The sequence below is a fragment of the Carlito syrichta genome, unplaced genomic scaffold (assembly GCF_000164805.1).
Source record: "Carlito syrichta isolate Samal-C Ts95f unplaced genomic scaffold, Tarsius_syrichta-2.0.1 Scaffold307123, whole genome shotgun sequence".
NCBI classification, from domain to species: domain Eukaryota; kingdom Metazoa; phylum Chordata; class Mammalia; order Primates; family Tarsiidae; genus Carlito; species Carlito syrichta.
In genome coordinates this window covers 624,347-643,152 of record NW_007251219.1, presented here as the reverse complement: position 1 = coordinate 643,152, position 18,806 = coordinate 624,347, and the positions used below count along the sequence as shown (strand labels likewise).

Genomic DNA, 18,806 nt, shown 5'->3' with positions numbered 1-18,806 from the left:
CTTCAGAACTGTGAGTATTTGTATCATTTATAAGCCACCCAATCTATGGTAGTTTTGTTATAGTATCCTGAACCAAGAAATATTCTCTGCAGCATTGTGATGCCTTCATGAAGATATCATTGAAGGTGCAATTTGAGCTGGATTCCAGGAGGAGGGACAGTGGGAGCAGAAGCACTGAGTGAGAATGCATGACAAGGTCCTTGTGAAGGTTGATGTTGACACGGGCTAAGGAGCAACAGATAATTAACCAGGCAGCTAGCTACTGGGGGCAAGTTAATATGTGCCAGACTCTGTGCTGAGTGACTTATAGGTGTGATTTCATTGTTGTTCTCTCAACAACCCTTTGGAGCAGGTACTGTTATTTATTGACCATTTACCACAAGGGGAACATAGGAAAGCTGGTGTGGCTAGTAAGTGGTGGATCTAAGACTTGAGGCTGCCAAATGCAATTTTGTGCCAAGGATTTGTATATCTGCCAGTAGGAAAAGTACAGCCAGTATCTGTGGCACACTGAGCCCCAAGGGATTTGAGGGGCCTGCACAAGATGCACAAAAGCCTAGGAACATTCATGATTCTTCTTTCCTGGAAAAACTGACCATGGCATGAGTTTCTTCAGAATTCCTGCTCACTGCACAACATCAATATCCACTTAGACTTTTGCTCTCATGTGAGTTTCTGTCCATGACACTGCATGATTCATCATATTTTACCAACACTTAAATAAGGTGGGTAATCTTTATCTGAATTTGTAATAACAAACCGATGGAGCAAAAGGCACAATTGCATATCTTGTAACTTACTCTCCAATTAGAGGGATGGCATCCGGAAAGCACTTCTTGAAGAAGTCCAGCACATCACTACTGGTTACAAGTTTTTCAAACTCTTCAAAGGGCATGAACAGAGTGCATGTGAATGATTTGCTCTATGATAAAAAGAAAACTGAGTGAGAGAGAACAGAGAGCCAGGTGGTGTTGGCACTAAAGGTAGAGTCCTAAATCTCAGGGCTTCTTCCTATGACCAAGGAGCTCTTGGAAGGAATGTCTAAGCAGACAGAAAAGACACTGTCTCTTGTTCTCTCATTCCCAAAGAAAAGCTCTGTCATGTTCTAGGGGTGCTCTTTGGTTTCCTTGGTTATTAAGAGAATTTCTATATTGTAAATGCTCCGTTTTTACCAAGCAAACACTACACTCCAATAGGTTGGTTGGATTTGATATCCCTCTTTCTTTCTTTTAAGATGTTATTAATAGGTACTAGATCCCAGGACAGATACCAATAGAGAGAAAAAGACCAACCAGAGAAACAGATAGTCATATCTTTATAGAAAAAAAGTCTCTAGGGTCTAATGAAAGAAAAGTCATGTTCTTTTTTGATAATGTGTATTCAAATGTCCTACAGACCTTGAAGACTGGAAGCACTTCCTAATATAGAACCTAAATCTCTTTGACTTTACTGGGGGGCCATTTCCTCCTACACTGTCTTCAGTAGAGATGACAGACACCACCACACAGAAACTTCCATTACTTATTCATGTAAGTCAAATCTCCTTTCCAAAGTAAATAATTGGAATTCTTTCAAGTGCTTTCTCAGTAATCCAGAAGTTTCAAAGATGTAATCACTAAATAGACAAAGTAAGGTCTGCACATACTAAGTACAAAAGTAATTTAAAAAAACATTAATTATAGATGCAAAAATTACAATTGATAAGAAATTCTATACTACCATGTTAGGAAGTGCAATCATCATAAAGGTATTTCTAGGCCAAATATGCAGGTAATTAGGTTCCAAGGCATACTGCAGGGGAAAAAACATACATATTTGATTAGTGATTAATATTGCACATCTATAAAACGGACTCTGCTGTATAATTGTTTCCACAGTAATTTATGAGTAAACCAGTAACATATGCATGGTGATGTGCACGTCTATTGCTCCATATAAGTTGTCTTAGATAATATTTTGTGCTCTATCTTTATCAACTCAACTTTAGGCAGGTTTTTGATACCTAGTACAATTCAAGATTTGAGAACATGCTTAATAAGATGTATCTTTCTCTTTCTCTTCCCTTCACACATATAAAAAATATATATAAATATATATAAAAATATACATGTGTGTTTAGGTATATATATATATATATATATATACACACATGTATTTTACTTTATTTCAGTACTTATCTATATCAGAAAGAAAGATCTTAAGTTTAAATATCATAAGCCCCAAACATTTTACAAACAAGCTTCTTATCATTTGTTTCCTATAACATAAATAGCAGAGAGGAGTCTTGTCTCTTTAGTGATTTCTCTACAATGCCTACAAAAACAGCCTGTGTAACTATTGATTGCTTGGGTGAATCAATTGACCCAAAGACCCAATTGATCCAAATCTTGAAGGTTCCCAGAGGTGTTATATACATTAAGATATGCAATCAATTTTCCAACCATTTCAAATTTGTATCACTTTGTACAAATATTTAGAGAGCACCTTCCATGTTTATTTTACAGAGTAAGAAGAACACAACAGCACAGTCTCCCAAGTAACATTTTCAAACTGTGCTATAGTTATTTGTTTTAGGAGAAGGGACTGTGTTTTCCTAGCTTTTTTAGCCCTAGAACCTCACCAAAAATCCCACCACACAGATATAAAAATTAATAAGTGCATAACTCTTTGACTTCAAAGGTCTTTCAGTGCAGTAGAATAAGAAAAATAGATACATACAAAAAACCAAGTAAGTTCTCTTTAGCAGCAATATAAGTGGTTGAAAGACAAAAAGTGGTTTGGTGACAAATTAAAAGTAAAATAAATAAAAGCTTGACCAGTAAAACTTGTGTGGCTGGAGTGGTTAAAACAAGGAATCTGTGCGGAAGAGAAAAGCATAGATTAGAGAAGATGCAAAAAGGGCTGTGGCCTCTGGTAAGGTGAACTCATTGAGCCAAGTGGAGGAGACATACACGATCCAAGTGTTTTAGATGAGTAGTGAGAGACCATCCTGGATCAGGCAAATATCCTTGCTTTTTGCTCGTGTTATCTTCTGACCACTTCTACAACCTTTTAGAACTCTAAAAGGTAAGGAAGGAGGAGAAATGATAGCTGAAACCAATTTTATCATTTACTGCAATAGTACAGGTTAGAAGTACTGATTAAAACAGCTTGGAAGATATACACCTCCTGTCTTCCTCACTGACTTTGAGAATCGTTTATGTGTCATTTCGATATAGCAGATTGGATACCTAGAACATTTTAATGTTACACAGGCTGTTTTTGTAGGCATTGTAGAGAAATCACTAAAGAGACAAGACTCCTCTCTGCTATTTATGTTATAGGAAACAAATGATGTTATGTGACTCTGGAAAAAACACTTCTAAAATTTCAGCTTTGAGCTGTGGTGTCGTGGCTGTGAGCGTGCCTCTGCACTCCAGTCTGGGTGACAGAGTGAGACTCTGATTTTAAAAAATTCAGCTTCCTTATCATCAAGTCATGCTCTCAATAAATATCTTTATCCACTAGCAATCTCAAGGTCAGGATCAGCATAAGCCCCGTTGCCCCATTCACTGCAAATCCTTCCAAACTTAAAGTCTAAGCCAAAATTGTCTGCCAGCTGTACAAAAGCAGCTTTAAGATGAGTCTCCCATGCAGTTCCCATAAGTCATTCACACCATCTATTACCTTCAATTCTACCATCAGAAATGAAATGCAAGTGTCCACCAGAAATGAAATGCAAGTGTATATTGCATACACTGCATTAAGAAAAAGAAAAAAACAAAGAAAAAGAAGATAGAGAAACAGAGACAGTTTCATAAAATTGTTTTTGGGCCATGTCAAAATGTTCCCATGTTTGGGTCATATTGCTATGTCAAAACAGTGTTTCTTGAGAGAGTGGAGACTTTTATTTCTTTTAAACCACTAACCATTACTATTTATTATGCACACCTAGAAAATAAAGTACTACTTTATATCTACTTTGACAGGCACAATTCTTCTTAAGTCTGGGACAATTTTTTCAACAGAATTCTATTATACTGTAACCTGGAGTTATCAGATCCAGGGCCGTGAGAACAGGTCCCACTCAAAAACCTTATTATAAACATTGAAAAACTAGTGAATATATTTCTAACCAGAAGGAAGAAATAGAAAGGCAAAATTATGGGTTTGACTGGCTGGTATAGTTTGTTGGTGTGTAACACCACTCTCCCAAATTGACTAGCTTATTTTACAGCTAGCTATCTGAATTTCAGATAGGACAGATTAAATCACTATCTTTAAAACAGATGCCATGTAGGCAAATCAAGTATTCCATATTATTTACTTATCCTCACTTGTGAGCCAATATCCTCATTGCTTCTGTTAGTATTTTAAGTTTCCTTAACAAGTTTCTACGTTTATTTGCTTATGACAACATAAAAATTTGCAAATCATTTATATGCCTTCAATTACATATGATATAACAGTGGGAACTAGGAAATGAGAAAAGCAGAATGGAAATCTCTTGGCAACAATTTGCTGGTCACCTTATTTAATAACTATTATTGGATTTAATTATGGTTATAAGAACTCTGGTATATCGGTATACTGGAGAATTGATTTCAGACCTGATTTTTTCTCCCAAGAGAGCATAGATAAATAATATTATTATGTTAATGTTAATGCCCTGTGTGTTTCTAGTGGGTAGTTGTTACTAGTCTCCTTTCTTTTTCACTCAAGAAAGCATATCAAAAGTAAAGGAGTGGGAATGATATTATTACAGAGGTATCTGTGCACCCAGGTCATTGTTAATCACAAAGTGCTGTTACAGATCTTAAAACTGATTAAGACATGCTACTGACAATCACTGCACTGAAATATGCTTTTACACTCACGTGGAGGGAATGGGTAGAGAGGAGATAGGAAGGGGAGAGGACTTACATCCCCATTCTTAGGTGGAATAGACAGCTCCATGTACCCATGAGGAATGTACTGCTGACTGTAATCAAAGCGAGGCTTCTTCACGAAGTGAGATCTGACAGTTGAATAGGCTCCATCACATCCCACAATGAGGTCATAAGTGACATCTTTGGGAACATTGTCAGACCTGAAAACACAGAATGAACTATCTTTAAAAAAAAGTCTAGTGGTGAAAATGATGATGTACCTCTACTTCATTATGAAAAGTAGTGACTCAACGGATGACTCACAAAACTTGTACATGTCTGACTGAGAGCTTTGAGTCAAAAGATAAAAAATTAAGATGAAAGCACTTGTGCCAGTTATGAGCTTACTTATAAGAATGAGAACATACAGCCATGCTGATTGATAAAGCCATGCTAGGCCATAGAAGTGTGATAAGAGTTGAGCTCTTGGCAGGAAGGAAGAGCATCTTGAAAACAGAGCAAGGTGTTCCGAGGATATGAGAGAACAATACATTCATACATTCCAAGTGTGTGCATGGAGGTATGGAGAACTGCAGTGTTGTGACCTGGATTTTCTAGGAGCAATATGTTTGGCTTGAGTGGAGGGTATCAGAAGGCAATACATTGTGGGGAGAGAAAGGAAGGAAAAGGGAATCTTGATTGTTAAAAGGTTTAAATACATTATTCTGGCAAAAGGAAGAAAATGAATTTTTTTTTTTAAATTAGAGGCATGATATTTGAAGAGTGGTAATTTAAGAAAACTTGCTTGGCTGTTTGAAGTGGAGGCAGAATGCAGAAGGGATGGGAAACCAACGATGAGGTGAAACAACAGCCTACACCTGCAGGGATGAGAGCCTAAAGTACCATCCTGCAACAGGAGGAAGTTTCTGAAGCCAACAGGGAGTAAGGAAGTCTAGGGAGTGTTTAGAAATTTAATGGGAGAGAAAGGAAAAAAGGCACATAAGGATGGTTCTAATTATCTGGGCATTAGTATTGGGGAAGTCGTAAAGGGACATGTTTTAGGAGAAGTAGATAATCAAGGCTTTAGATATGTTTGAGATAATAGCAAGATGTTCCTGCAAAGATGTTTGATGGGAAATTAACATTAATTGACTGGGACTTTGATAAGGATTGAGAATGAAGAAAGAGACCTCAACCAGAAATGTTCACTTTAGGGATGTGAATTTACAGGTGTTGGTTGGATCGGTGATTGTGGATCCATGACCTATCCCAGGAGAGAGATATGAGATTTGGAACTTTAGAGGAAATAGAATCTGCCATGGAGAGGCAGAGAATGGCACCTGGAAAGAAAACAGAAGAAGCAGGGCAGCGGCGGATCACTACTTCAAGGGAGGAGAACATTTGAAACAGAGTAGGGTTACACGTGTGGAATGCAGTATTGCAGGAAGGTGAGCAAGCAGGAGAATCTAGGAGAATCCCTGGTGTTGATATTTAGAAAGCATCAAGGGCCTACTTTTAATCTAAAATTCCTTGCATCTAGAATCTACTTGGATTACCCTTTCAGTAATCGTGTAGCTCTTTCAAAAGAGCCAAAGAGCAAGTTTATAGATACAATTCTCCACTCCAAGTTTTTACCTCTGAAGTAACAATCCCGACCCTTGATTACCCAAGCACTGTGATCATTCCTTCCTCAGGATTACATTTCAACAGCTTGTGGCCAAAGTGCACCTTCACATTGGGGAATCTCTCGGCAGCTGAGGAAACAAGAAAGAAGGCAAATAGACATGAACTGTCAAAGTTTTATTTCACATAGCCAAATTGAAATATTAAACATTTCCTGGGAACAGTATGATAGAGGTATTTATCCTTAATGATGCAACAACTTAGTTTAAATGGTGTTTGACAACTGTTTGGCAAATGTGCCAGCATAATTTAGTAGTAAAATGGATGAATAAAAATCAGTTATCCTTATTTCAAAAAATAATCCAACCAATTCCGTTGTGCAAACTTTTATATCACTGTAATTGTTAACTATCTGGGAAGGAAGCATGCATTACATATTTCAAAAGTTGCCTCTGATTTAAGTCTTTATTTGTGATTGGAAATATTCAGTCAAACTCCTTTCCTCATATTGTGTATGTTTATATATCATTTTTTAAAGCAAGTCCTCTGGGCTTCTGATTGAAGTTGTCACAACTAGATATTATTGATACTAAGTCTCTTTGAAATCAAACAGTGAAATAGAGGATAAAATAAGCAAGAAGATTTGAAACATCTCAGTCAACAGCACTAAATTATTTTAGTAATTTTCTGTTCTGCTTGCTAGTAGACTACAGAATTGAGTGAATTTCACTTTCGAAACTATTAATCATGCTCTTGTTATAGTTTTAAAATATGATTTTTGTCCTATTAATGCTCATGAATAGACTTATTGTTCTTAAAGGTACAAATCAGAATGCAGGTGTTAGAGCTGAAATAGACCTCAGATATAATTTAGTTCAAAACTCTTTGTCTTAAAAAGGGAGTCACCAACATCCTAGAAGGAAAGGTAGGATGCCTGAGATCACCCATAGTAAAAAATTCAGGACAAAACTTATCAAGTTATATGCATTAATATGCACAGCTTTTTGTATGTTGAAAACAAAAATAAAAATTATATTGAATTTGAAAAAAACAAAAGAACTTATTTCCCCTCTTCATTTCAGTTTTTGTCTTATTTTTTTCTGCTTTGAGTTTGATTTGGGATTTGAAGATGTTAACCTCCTTAAATATGAGATTGAAAATGTTAGAATATTGAAATCTGAGAGACCCTAGTCAAGGAAATTTTTATGTATGTATAAGAAATATTTTGGTAAATAACTTTTGAGAAATCAGAGTTTACCTTATACACTAAGTACATATCTTAGAAACATAAATTGTGTTTGTGAAACAAACTTTTATAAAAATGTATTTTTTACATAAATGAACAGAATTACATCTCAAGGATTTTTCACAAAATATTAGTCCTGGGATATACTCCCTTAAAAACTGTTCTGTGGTCAAAGACAGTAGAGAAATACAGAATACTTTTGGGTTGTACTGTCCTGAGATCTGTGTCTATTGAGTGCTTGGAATGTGGCTAGTTTGAATTGAGATATATTTATATTTATACATACACACATATATGTATATATATATTTTATATATATGTATATATATTTTATGTACACATATGTATATGTATACACATAACTATATATAATGCCTGCATCTCATGAATAATTTTCTTATATTGCTTACACATTGAAAAAATAATATTTTGGATATAGCAGCTTATCTTTTTTTTTTTTTTTGAGTTGGAGTCTCCCTCTTGTAGCCCAGGCTGGAGTGCAGTGGGACGCTCACGGCTACCACAGCCTCGATCTGCTGGGTTTAGACATTCCTTCTGCCTCAGTCTTCCAAGTAGCTGGAACTACAGATGCATGCCACCACGCCTAGCTAGTTTTTGTGATTTATTGTAGAGGTGAGGTCTCACCAAGTTGCCCAGGTTGATCTCAAACCCTTAGTCTCAGGCAATCCTCTCTTCGGCCTCCCAAAGTGCTGGGATTACAGGCTGAGCCACTACGCCAGGCCGCAAATTATCTTATCAAAATTAATTTCACCCATTTCTCTTCAAGTGTTTTTGTAACATGGTTAATGCAAAATTTAAGATTACACATGTGCCTGGCATTTGTGGCTACGTGTCAAACAGTGCTGTCTTGGAAGATCTGTCAATGCAGTCTACTATAGTAACAGCCCTGAGAAGTACTGCAAAAAAAAAAAAAGACTTAAAACTTGTTTGATGCAGGATTCATCAAACTTATTTGACCACATATCCTTGGTTTGATTTGTTTTGGCTAACAATGATTAACATCTGACAGAATTCAAATGAAGTGCTGATACAGGGAAATGATTCAGTGACAATATTTTCAGAGGAGAGGTTGTTCAGTTAGGGAGGAATGAGCATCTATAATTGATTAAATATGTGGAATGAGTAACTCACACACTTGATGCCTTGTAAAGAAAGAAAGAACTTAACATGCCAAACAAAGTTTAGGAATCAAGAGATTTGCATTCATTCAATTCACATATTTGTGGCATTTATGAAATTGTGTGGCATACAGCACATTCCTAATGACAATTAGAGGAACTCCTAATGCATACACCAAGACTGCACCTTTCCCGTGGCTTAGCTCCTTGGTATTAGTAGATGTTTTATATATAATACTAAAGGCAGAAATTGTGATAAATGAAAGCATAGACTTTGGAATGTACAGACTCAAATTCAAATCCAGCTTCTACCACTTATTAACAGTGTGACCAACCTCTGCTTTCTACACCTCCATTCCACCACTTGTAAAACTGAGATAAAAATAATTTCCACCTCACATTGTTGTTGGGAGAGTTATACATCGATGCGTATAAAACACTGAACATAGTGCCTGGAGTCTTAACAATTGTTTGCTATTATGCTATGATTTTTATCTTAATAAATTCAGAGAATGCTAGAAAGAACTTGTCATAGGTCTGCGATACTGCTTTATAAAAAGGGGTTGTATGGTTCATTTGCTTTCTTAAGATCAGCACAGATATGTCCAGCAAGCTGGCTGCACTCCACCCATCTTCTGATCCAAAAGACAGACTTACAAATTAACTAAAGAAATAAAATTAAGGATAATATTAAATCCTCTCTCTTAAGTCCCTGGTGAATCAACTAAAGTGAGCTTTTTCATTGTATGCCTCCTCCCAGTTTAGATCCAATTCAATTCAACAGACATATTGTAGAGAAACAAAGATAAATCATGTGGAAACTCTGTCCTCCAAAACTCTGCTGCTGGACTATCTCAAGAGTGATTAGCTTAAAAGATAGTAGAAATTACTTAAGTGCCATGCTTTGTTGGGAATGCATTTGTTTAGTACAAATGCTGACAGGAGGAAAAGCTTCAACCACCTAGGTTTGAATTTAGGAAGGGATACATGGGTGTGATCGGATTAATTATCCAAGCTACATATTTAATTTGCAATCCAATGGCCTTCAGTTAGTGGATAGGCCTTTTTATTTACTCAAATTAAAAGATTTGAGTGTTATATTTCACACCTTCCTCTTTCCCAGCTTCCAATATCTCCCTATCTATTTGGTCTTTTCCAGATATCATGAATGCACACCCTACCCTCCAACCACATTGCTATAGACTTATTCCAGGGCCTCGCTTTTGTGCCCAGGGATGATGCACTGTCCGAAGATTACAACTTTTGTCTTCACACTACTACTTTTCATCTTTCTGAAATGCAAATCTGTGTGTCACTTTGCAAATTGTTCAGTTTTATCTGTTGTTCCACTAAACTGTAAGTTCTTCAGCAGAGAGCAAGCACTCATTCATTCATTGCCAGGCACAGTGGCTAGCACCTATAATCCCAGTAACTCAGGGGACTGAGGAGGGAGAATCACTTGAGGTCAGGAGTTTGAGACCAACCTGGGCAACATAGTGAGACACTCCCCCATCTCTAAAAAATTTTTTTAAAAAAATAATACCCTGGTGTGGTAGCATGAGTCTATAGTCCTAGCTACTTGGGAGGCTGAGGCAGGAGGATTGCTTGAGTGATTTTCCTACCTCAGCCTCCCAGGAGTTTGAGGTTACAGTGAGCTATGATCACGTCACTGCATTCGACCCTGGGTGACAGAGTGAGACCTTGTCTCTAAAAAAAAAATAAAGAAAGAAAAAAGAAAAAAATTAGATCATTGATATTTTCAAGAAGAACTTTGTCATGTACATAATCTTGTTCTCCATAACCCATAAAAAGGAATCACAAGCAAAGCTAATAAGTTATGCTACAATAGGATTATCTCATGTGCTTTATTCAAAATGACAACTGGTGAATAAAACCAATATGGACTTACCAGTCAACAGATAGTTGTTTAGATTTTCTCTGCTTAGAGAAAGAATATACTGCAAGAAAAACAGAGTAGATACTGTTTATTTCCAGAGAATGGACAAATATAATTCTAAATTATTCACTCTGCAATAAAAAGTGTCTTTTATCTAGCAGAAAGTTACAAGCCTAGTTGTATAACCATTTAGCTAAGTGACTTAAAAAAAAAACACTTTAACCAAATAAATACATATAATACAATACACAAGTTCACACTTAGGCTTTCACAATGCTTGATACCGTCAAAAAACAAATCCTTCTTGAACCTGAAATATCATTTTCATTAAGAGAATTTTTAAAAAATCATAAACGGGCTGAACTCGGTGGCTCGGCCTGTAATCCCAGCACTTTGGGAGGCCGAGGCGAGTGAATTGCCTAAGCCTGAGGGTTCGAGACCAGCCCGGGCAACTTGGCAAGACCTCGTCTCTACCGTAAATCAAAAATTAGCCTGGTGTGGTAGCACGAGTTTGTAGTTCTGGCTACTTGGAAGGCTGAGGCACAAGGATCATGGGAGCTCAGCAGGTTGACGCTGGGGTGGCCATGAGTGTGCCACTGCATTCCAGCCTGGGAGACAGAGTGAGACTCTAACTCAAAAAAAAAAAAAAAATTATAAATGTCATATTTTCATCGTGGGTTTCCAAATTTAACTGTTAAAAAGACTTCAGTTTATTCTATTATCAGAAGGAAAAAAGTAAGTACAATAACAATGAACATACCATAATAAATCCAGCTTGGATTAGGTTCATCTTTATACTAATGTACTAATACTATTTAATTTTTACTATTTATTGCTTTATAGAAAAAGAGGCCCCCAGAAGGAAGCAAAAGTTCCTACCCAGGACCCATGAAAAGTCATGATGCAGCCTTGTAATTCAGATGAATCTATTCTTTAAAAATTTAGACTGGGCACAGCAGCTGATGCCTGTACTCCCATCACTTTGGGAGGTAAGAAGAAGCATAAGATCATTTGAGGCCAGGAGTTTGAGACCAGCCTTGGCAACTTAGCAAGAGCCCATCTCTACAAAAAATAAAAATAAACACAGTCAATATGGTGGTGCACGCCTGTAGTCCTAGCTATACGGAGGCTGAGGCAGGAGGAGTGTTTGAGCCCAAGAGTTTGTGGCTGCTATGAGGTATGATCATGCCACTGTACTTCAGCCTGGGTGACAGAATAAGACCCTGTTTCTTACCCCCCCAAAAAAGTTAAAGCACATAATTTTCTAAATCATGAGACATCACAGTATTTTTAACAACAATATGCTAATTTTTGAATCTTTACCTCATCCAAAAAAATAGAAATTTTACGTTAACAGTTAAATCTATACTTGGTATAAAAATAACTTGGCCATACCACAGTGATAAGGACTGAGGAGGCGCTTCCTGTCTTTGTACAAATTAAAACGAACAGACACCTCTTCATTCTCTGCTTCATAGTTCTGTTTTCTGGTTTCTATGTCATTAATAGACTGCATTTCAATAGATACCAAACTGTTTAGTCAAAATATGTCAGGAAACATTCAAATTATGAAGATTCATTTTTGTGGGGAAAATATTCTTTCCATGTCAGTTTTCAGGCTTGGTTGACATTTGCATCATCTGAGCATGTCAGTCCTGCAGGAACACCAGGATGTCCCTGTCTAATCTATTCCACATCTTTGGACAATTTTAAATCATAACCAAATTTATGAGGCATTCCAATCAAGCCACACTTCTCCAGTATGGAATGTATTTATTCTAAAAGGTTGAAATTATGAAGAATAAACAAGATTAAGAATAAACAAGTCAAGAGCTATACAGTGGCCCCTAAAATCAAAAAGATAATAATGGTAAAACCTAAAAAAGATTATATAGATTTAGAGATTTGCAAGGTGATAAAGTTCTGACTATTTAGAGATTTGCAAGGTGATAAAGTTCTGACTATTTCATATATATTTGGGAAAAAACTGCTTACTTTCTCTATCCTCAATGCCTCCCAATGAGAATGTCTCTGAACAAGAGGATGCGGTTTTTCTATTTTGAGCATAGGAGTTTAGCTCTGACCTGTTCTGTATATCAGTGAATATTTTGACAGATTTCAGGGCAATTTGCAAGGAAGATGGGAGGATCCAGCAAGACCAGAAGAGTCTTGGGCACACATGGGAAAGACAGCCTAGAAAAAAACAACTGAAGGAGAAGAGGATCAGAAAGGTCCAATTTTGCAGATTAGGGATTTCAAAATTGTTTGCCATGCCATGGAAATGTAGTCTTTTCATGAACTGTAGGTCTTCATTAGACTCATGAGTCTTTGAGTGAGTGTGGCTTGTGGAAATCAGTGAAAGAGATGGATTTCCTAGCTAGACTGTCGTGGTTCACAGCCAATGTCAGATAAGAGGGAGCAGGGTACTGAGAGGCAGAGGAGGCCAGAGAAGATAAGCTTCCTGGGGCGCTGATGAAACCCCGGGGACCTGGGGTTGGCTTTGTGTTTCCACAGGCTGTGGAACTGATGAGTTCAAAGTAATTTTATGTAGCTCTTAAAGGGCAAGGAGGTTCCCATGTTTGACTGAGATATAAAAGATGGAAAAACTGTAGTATGAGGGGCGGCTGTAAATTTAGCAATAACTCACTTCTTAATAACTAAGAAATAGCAGAAATGAAGAAAGCGGGACCATTTCCTCTTTCATATAATGTATTGAAGGCCCCCAGATGAAGATTCCCATCAACACTTTCACCCTCTTGGGAGATTGATGCTTGTTTTCTTTTTTTTTCTTCTTTAGTTGGAGTCTCACTCTGTCGCCCAGACCGGAATGCAGTGGCCGCTCCCAGCCACTGCAGCCTCGACCCGCTGGGCTCCGGCAATCCTTCCACCTCAGCCTTCCAAGTAGCTGGAACTACAGGCGTGTGCTACCATGCCCGGCTAATTTTTTGATTTATTGTAGAGATGAGGTCTCTCCAAGATGCTTGTTTTCTCTCTCTCTCTCTCTCTCTCTCTCTCTCTCTCACACACACACACACACACACACACACACACACACACACACACACACACACAGACACGATGGTGGGGTGAAGAACCCAATTTTGTTCTCTAGTCCAAGTCACTCTCCTCACTTAGCTCTTCTGATATTTGAACAATATCTTTGTCTGTTGACACTTTATTGGCTCCGTCTCTGGAGGAGGAATGGATGTGATGGCTTGGCCTTCTTTAGCACAGTCCATGTCAATGCAAGTGAATGGAGAAATGATTATCGTAAGTCACTCTCAACTTAGTAAAGAAATTCATGTAACTCAGCAGGATAACCCAGGCCTGTACCATGTATGACTGGCAGTTCTCCTATGAGGATACTTGTCTTGTTTCTCCCTAGATGTGACAACCCTTATGTAAATCAAGAAGCCTATGTTCTCATTTGTAAAACAGGGTAGTCGGATTCACTGAATCTAAGGTTATTGATCACTGTTAAGATTCTGTTATGCTAAAGTGTATTTACAAGTGGTATTTTTTCTGAAAATACCACTAAAAAGAACACAGTGGACTTTCTTTCCCTTCTTGCCCCCGTCAGGCTCCTGAACTGACTCTTACCTGTGTTTTTATCATCCAAATAAGCAGGTTACTATTTTTAAAAAGCCATCAGATAGAACATTTTGATCCTGCTGCCATCTCAAAGTTCCTAGCTCTTGGAATGTTTTGCTTTTCAGGCAAGTAGATCATCACAAGAGCCATGAAGACCTCGTTCCCATGAACATATGTGATTTATCTCTTGCTGCCCAAAGTGTGGTCCACGGGTCAGCATGGATACCACCTGAGAGCTTGTTAGAAATGCAGAACCTCAGCCTCCCAGACCTACTGAGTCCGACTGCATTTTAACAACATCGTGGGTGAGTCTAGGGAGCATTGTACCACCTGCAATGAGCACTCTGCAGAGGGTCAGAGACCCAAAAGAATATGAATCTCTCTTGGGATATACGCTTAATAAAAGGAGGTGTGTCTGGATAAAAATAGAGCAAGTTGGAGGTTTTCTTTTGTGATGGATGTTTGGTACATTCATTCTCTCTCAAGGAAGCAAAAGTTATAATTTGATAAAAATACATATATTTCCCAGCTCTGTACATTACTATGTAAAAGATAAGGAAACCACAAAGCAGTATAATAAATCTTCTTTCATAAATTTTCCAACACCCTCTGGCCTCTGCTGTTCTAAAAATTATTTAGTACTGAAAACTTTTTTGGTTCATTCAATATATTCTATTAAAAACAAATAAAGAGCAAGATAATTTGTTATGGGAAGGCAACAACAATCTAAAACCCTCTGTAGTTGCTATTGCACATTCTGCTCGACAACAAATAACATGGTCATCTTCTCTGTTTAAATGGAAAAGACAAGAGAAGGAAAGGGTATCACAGGCAGCCAGGTAGAGGCAGTAAGGCACAGAGGCAATAAATGGCCTGATAAAGAGAACAATACTAGCTAACTCTTTTTGAATGTTTATTCTGGGCATGGCCCTGTTTTGAGCATCTCCTGTGAATTAATTTGCTAACTGGAGTTTAGATTGAGGCCAACAATGCCAAAGATAAGACTAGAGAGGAAGAGAGGTGCCAAGAAGCAAGTGGCAAGTTCTAGATATTAGACTTAGTTCTAGATGTTATAACAAGTTCTAGCAAGTTCTAACAAGTTCTAGCAAGATATTATAACAAGTTCTAGCAAGTGGCAAGTTCTAGATAATCAAGCACAAACAATGATCTCCATGGTAAACCTACTTGAGACTTTGTCCCATAGGGACTTGCAACCTTTTTTCCGGAAAGATAATGAATCATTCTTGCTCTCATGGGAATACCTTGGGATACAATCTGAAATAAAACCAGAATGATTGACTTCAATGGCTATAACGTGGCATTATGCAAATAAGATTGATATTGACTTTAAAATATTATTCTCAAATATTTTCCAAAAATTGTAAACTAAAAAAAAAACAACATAAAAGCTCAACATGGTGGAAACTCCTTCAGCCATGAAAATGGTGTTCCTGAAAGTTTCACTTTGTTTTTTTACCTTCTACCTTAGAACTGACAGAGTTTATCTGATCTAAATTAAATATCACAGATTGAAGAAGGTGATTCAGCATTAGAGAGATTGAGTGATTTTCTCATGATGACAAAAAGGGACATTATGAGGAGTAAAACTCAGGACTTCTAAAATCCAATGCAAAGTGTTTTCTTATACATAGCTGCTGCTGTTTGGAAGAAAATTTTATGAATGCAAATTGGACTGAACATAGTATCAGGAAAAACATGTATCTTATATCTGTTTACATTTCCAAGTTAACTGGTGGGCAGTGAGAAGTTCTATATCATTAAGTCCGTGTGAAAAAAAAATCTATTATAGACCCACCATCCCTTAACCAAACCTATGGGGTTTTACGGTTTTGGAATTTTTCAAATTTTGGATGGTAGTGTAGTGCATATAAGCTGGATATCGCATAACACCCACGCCATAACCAAACACAAAATTTCTATAGCAAAACATATTCCCGCTAAAGGAGATTTTTATTTTATTTTATCTTATTGAGTCGGAGCCTCACTCTGTTGCCCAGGCTGGAGTGCAGTCACACGATCATTGCAGCCTCGACCTTCTCGACGCAGGCAATCCCTTCACCTCAGCCTTCCAAGTAGCTGGAGCTACAGGCATACATCACCATGCCTGGCTAATTATTTTTTAATTTATTGTAGAGACGAAGTCTCACCAAGTTGCCCAGGCTGGTCTTGAATCCCTGGGCTCTGACAGCCCTCTTACTTCGACCTACCAAAGTGCTGGGATTACAGGCATGAGCCAGGCCCAGCCAAGATTTTTTAAAAGACCGATAAAAGTCTCATGCTAGATCAGGTTTTGCTGCCTGAGTGATGAAAAGCTTTCTGTTTCAGAAGGGATTTTTCGTTTTGTTTGTTTGTTTTTTGAGAACAGAATCACAAATAAGAGAATAATTATGTACCTGTAAAATTATTTTTTTAATGGAATTTGTCTCCTGATATCCTAAATGCCATTTAACTCCTACTTTCCAATGGTTAACGATCTACCATACTGTTGAGAGTCCAATGTCAGAAGCCATCATCAGTTGTGGTTGCAGTATTCCCCTCAGGTGTTTCAGGTGTCAAGTGTTCACCCTCTTGCCAAAATCAGAATTGTGACAACCTTTGTATAATGAGTTGTCATGCAGAAGTTCTTGGCATTAAATAGTACTTCAAGCCAGGATGAAATCAAGACCACAAGATTGTTAAAAACCATGTAACATTTTCTTCTACAAGAAAAATGCATTCACAAGGTACCTGATCTTCTAGACCAACAGCTTTCAGGGCTTGTATTCCTCTGTGAGAAAGGGCCAAGTTAATGCTTCTTCCACGTGTTAATGTAGCAACTCGCATATCTAAGACATTGGAAGCAGACTCCATGTTACACACACATTATATGGAATGTACCAAATGATCATATTATCATACCAGAACAACAGGTCCATTCATAACCAAATTAAAATACCTTCTTAACTCTTCTGAAGAAAATGCTGATAGCGGCAGGCTTGAATTAAATTAAATGCAGATAGTTGAGATTGTTAAAAAATCTAACACTTTTCAAAAAACTTTATTTTATTTTTAAAAACTCTCTAAATTCAGAAAAATCTAAAGAGAAATAAGCCAAAGAATTAGAATACCACACATCTCACGGTTTCACTATCTACTTACCTTCCCTAGCTTCATACACATCAACTTGGAAACTTCTCTTTGCAAGGAAGCATGCGTTTAATGATCCAACCTGGAAATCAAACATTTTATAAATATTTTTCTCTTATTACACAAATATAGAGAATTTTTAGTGGCAAGATGAAACATCATGCGCGGCTTTACTTTGTAAGCCTCATTTACCACGTTGACTTAGTCACTGTTGGAAAATACCAGTGGCAAAAGCAGTGAGATTAATTCAAGATCAAGTGATGGCATTTTAGAGGTAGTTTTGGTTTTCTCTTTTTTAAATTTGGAACTTAGGCCATTGCTAATTCCTTTTTTTAAAAATAATTTTTTTTATTTATTCTTTTTAAAATTTAATTTAATTTCAAAGTTGTGAGGTCCAAGTCAGAACTGCATACATAAGTGATTTAGGTACAGGTGGAATTTGGGGCCTCCTATTGGACCTCACTTCATCTGGATTAAGATTAGGCACCCTTATTGTTATATTCCCTTTCCTCCACCACCTCCCCACTCCCACCCTGGTGGTATCCTGCTGCTGCCAATCCCTTTTTTGTGGTATTATGACAGGTGTTCAGGATCCACTTATGTGAGAGCATGTGGTACTCAGTTCTTCGTTTCTGTGATAGATCACTGAGTATAGTTTTCTCTTTTTAAAAACTTTTTAATCGTGAGATATAACTTTTATACAGAAAGAACATAAAATGTGTCCAGCTTACAGAATAATTCAAAAGCAAACCCTTATAATCTTATAGCCACAACTCTGGTCAAGAACTAGAACACTGCCAGTCTCCCATAACTCCCTTCTCCTCCCAATTACAATCTCCTTTCTCTCACCTATATATAGGTAAACATTATTCTGACTTCTGTGATAACCCATCCTTGCCTCTTAATAGTTGTACCACTTTGGTATATATACTTCTAAGCAATACAGTTTAATTTTGCCCATTTTTGAACTGTATAATTAGAATCAAACTGTGTATTTTTTGTAACTTGCTTCTTGAACACAGCATTTTGCTTACAAATTCATTCATAGAATTACAAGTTAACTTATGTAATGTAATAGTCATCCATTTTCATGACTATCTGATTACAGATCATCCATTCTACTGTCAAAGGACATTTGACACAGATCATCCATCCTACTGTCAAAGGACATTTGAGTTGTTTCTGGTCTGGGAATATGATGAACAATGCTTCAAAGTACATTTTTGAACATGTATTCTGGTGAATATGTGATGATCTTCCTCCAGGGTTTTATATGGGGAAGTTGAAACGCTGGCCAAAGGTCTATGTACTTTTAC

At 37.2% G+C, this 18,806-nt stretch overlaps 1 protein-coding gene across 1 annotated transcript in view; it reads right to left on the bottom strand.

Annotated features, from left to right (window-relative positions):
• The window catches only part of KMO (kynurenine 3-monooxygenase), a 57,053-nt gene that overhangs the window by 16,401 nt on the left and 21,846 nt on the right, over positions 1-18,806 (bottom strand). The window contains 8 exon segments of the mRNA XM_021715453.1: positions 801-922; positions 1,720-1,791; positions 4,903-5,068; positions 6,514-6,601; positions 10,765-10,813; positions 15,529-15,618; positions 17,092-17,189; positions 17,503-17,572. Coding sequence (XP_021571128.1) covers positions 801-922; positions 1,720-1,791; positions 4,903-5,068; positions 6,514-6,601; positions 10,765-10,813; positions 15,529-15,618; positions 17,092-17,189; positions 17,503-17,572 — 755 coding nt within the window.